This window comes from Austrofundulus limnaeus, unplaced genomic scaffold (assembly GCF_001266775.1).
Source record: "Austrofundulus limnaeus strain Quisiro unplaced genomic scaffold, Austrofundulus_limnaeus-1.0 Scaffold1365, whole genome shotgun sequence".
Taxonomy (NCBI): Eukaryota; Metazoa; Chordata; class Actinopteri; order Cyprinodontiformes; family Rivulidae; genus Austrofundulus; species Austrofundulus limnaeus.
Window position 1 is genome coordinate 54,538 of NW_013953767.1, and position 1,975 is coordinate 56,512.

The following is a 1,975-nucleotide window of genomic DNA, read 5'->3' on the forward strand; positions in this document are numbered from 1 at the left end:
GGGGCTATCCATCAGGTCTTGTCCCCCCCCCCCCCGCCCCCACCCAAAAAATTTGCATTGCATTTTGTTACCAGCAATGGTTTGTGTGTAATTGAATTTGTAACTGTCTAAATTAAAATATGTGTAAATCAAAGAGCTTTCACTTGCAATGCTGTAAATTTAGATATTTTTAGCTGTTATTTTTGCATCAGCGTTTCTGCCAGAATACAAAACACTTTCTGTTTTACACCATGCTGTAAGTCACATGGACCATTACTGATGAAGAYTGCAGTCTGTTCTGTTTTCAATAATCACAAACTTTTATAGAAAACAACTGTCCAAAGCAGAAATAATGGTGATTTAAAAGTTTATAAAACAGGCTTTGCATGAGTAGCTCTGTCTGTTAAGGGTTTACCCTGCTTCTTGCTCTGTGACCACTGGAGAGCAGAACCAGYTCCCCAGAACATGAATGGATGAACAACTACCGGTAGGTTCTGAGAGCAGATATCTGCTTTAGTCTTCAGCTCTTAGCTTGTTTCCACTGAAAACAATCTGAGAAGCGTCTACTGCAGGTTAGATACTGATTACTGAAAACAATGCCACGGAACACCACTACAAAAGTTTGGATTATTCAGGGAATGTTTTAACAAAGTCTGGAAAACCTGAATGCATCATTTGATTCTGATGCTATGTTTACAAGTGATTAGTCCAAACCTATATTACATCACAATGTAGTGCAAATCCCTGGTACCTGTGTTTATATTGTCCTGCTATCCTATCCCAGAGTCAGTTTCRATGCCCACTCTGGAAAGTTAAGTATGTCCTAGTCGGTGATATCTAATAGGGCATCATACCTTTGGGATTGYTGGTATTTGTATCACTGTCCTAGAGGTATATTTTGCTGTGCTTCAATAACTGCATAGCTCCACGCACTACATTAAACAGAGTCCAATTACATGAAGCAGTTCCACAGGGACACCTCTCCACCCTGTACTTGAATGAGTAATGGAAGCAGCTGATTATGCTTCCAAAAAGACACATTTAATTGAATTGTAGGTGCTCAGACTYTGTAATAGCATTTCATGTTTCAACTTTACAATATACAAATCAACTGAGACTAATTCTTATCTSAAAGCTCTTTTTACTTTAAGTGAAATGTGAACATTTATTACCACGTCATAAATATTCTAACTAGAAAGACACATCCTGTCTAATCTTGTGGACCTGGTGCTGTTTTAGGTCCRACACCCACCTCTTTATCCGAGCTGTCAGGATGGCAAGTCTCCAAGGCCAGCAGCCAGTAATCCGTTCCAAAAGAAAGCAGAATGAGCACAGCTGCCAAAGCCCCAAAGAGCCCTGCAAAAAACAATGCCACGCTCAGCTTCATGGTCCAGAATCAACTGCTGGGTTCCCACTTTAGGTTTGCCTTGGCCCTTCAATTACAGCAAGTTCATGTGACAAGTGAAGGCAGACGGTCCTTTAAGTGTTGTTTTGGATCCTCTGAGTTAGACGGGTTCTCACTCAGTCCAGCTGCTTTATGTTGGGTTACTGGATCTCCACTCCTCTCTGCTATCTGTGTCTGTGTCAAACTTGTCCACATGACTCCTCTRGACCCTCCACTGGGGTGTGTAGTCAGCCCGACCCCCTGCCCCCCCATGCTATTTTTGATGTCTGACAGAAGGCGGCTGCTCCACAGCACCATGGAGCTCAGCGTATGTGTGTGGGGGTCATTTCAGAGGGGGCTCTGTGCAGAAATAACCAGGCAACTGGACACCCGGAATCTGAAGGGAATGTAAGGGTAGGGTGAGACCAAAAGGACAGAAGAGGAGTAACTCATCCAACAACCCGATGTCCCAAACCTTTTGCCCCATTAAAGAGGACAAGGATTATTGGAAACGCTGCCTTTAGCGTAACACTACAATTAAACCTGACATTGGAGAAGGAATCACAAAACAAGAACAAGCATGTAACTTTTAAGAAAATTTAAAATGTATCA

At 42.3% G+C, this 1,975-nt stretch overlaps 1 protein-coding gene across 1 annotated transcript in view; it reads right to left on the reverse strand.

Annotated features, from left to right (window-relative positions):
* The window catches only part of tmem182a (transmembrane protein 182a), a 7,435-nt gene extending 5,791 nt beyond the window's left edge, over positions 1 to 1,644 (reverse strand). The window contains exon 1 of the mRNA XM_014032025.1: positions 1,232 to 1,644. Within this exon, the coding sequence (XP_013887479.1) occupies positions 1,232 to 1,366 (135 nt within the window). The 5' untranslated portion in view covers positions 1,367 to 1,644. The remainder of the gene's footprint in view (positions 1 to 1,231) is intronic.
* Positions 1,645 to 1,975: the final 331 nt, after the last annotated feature.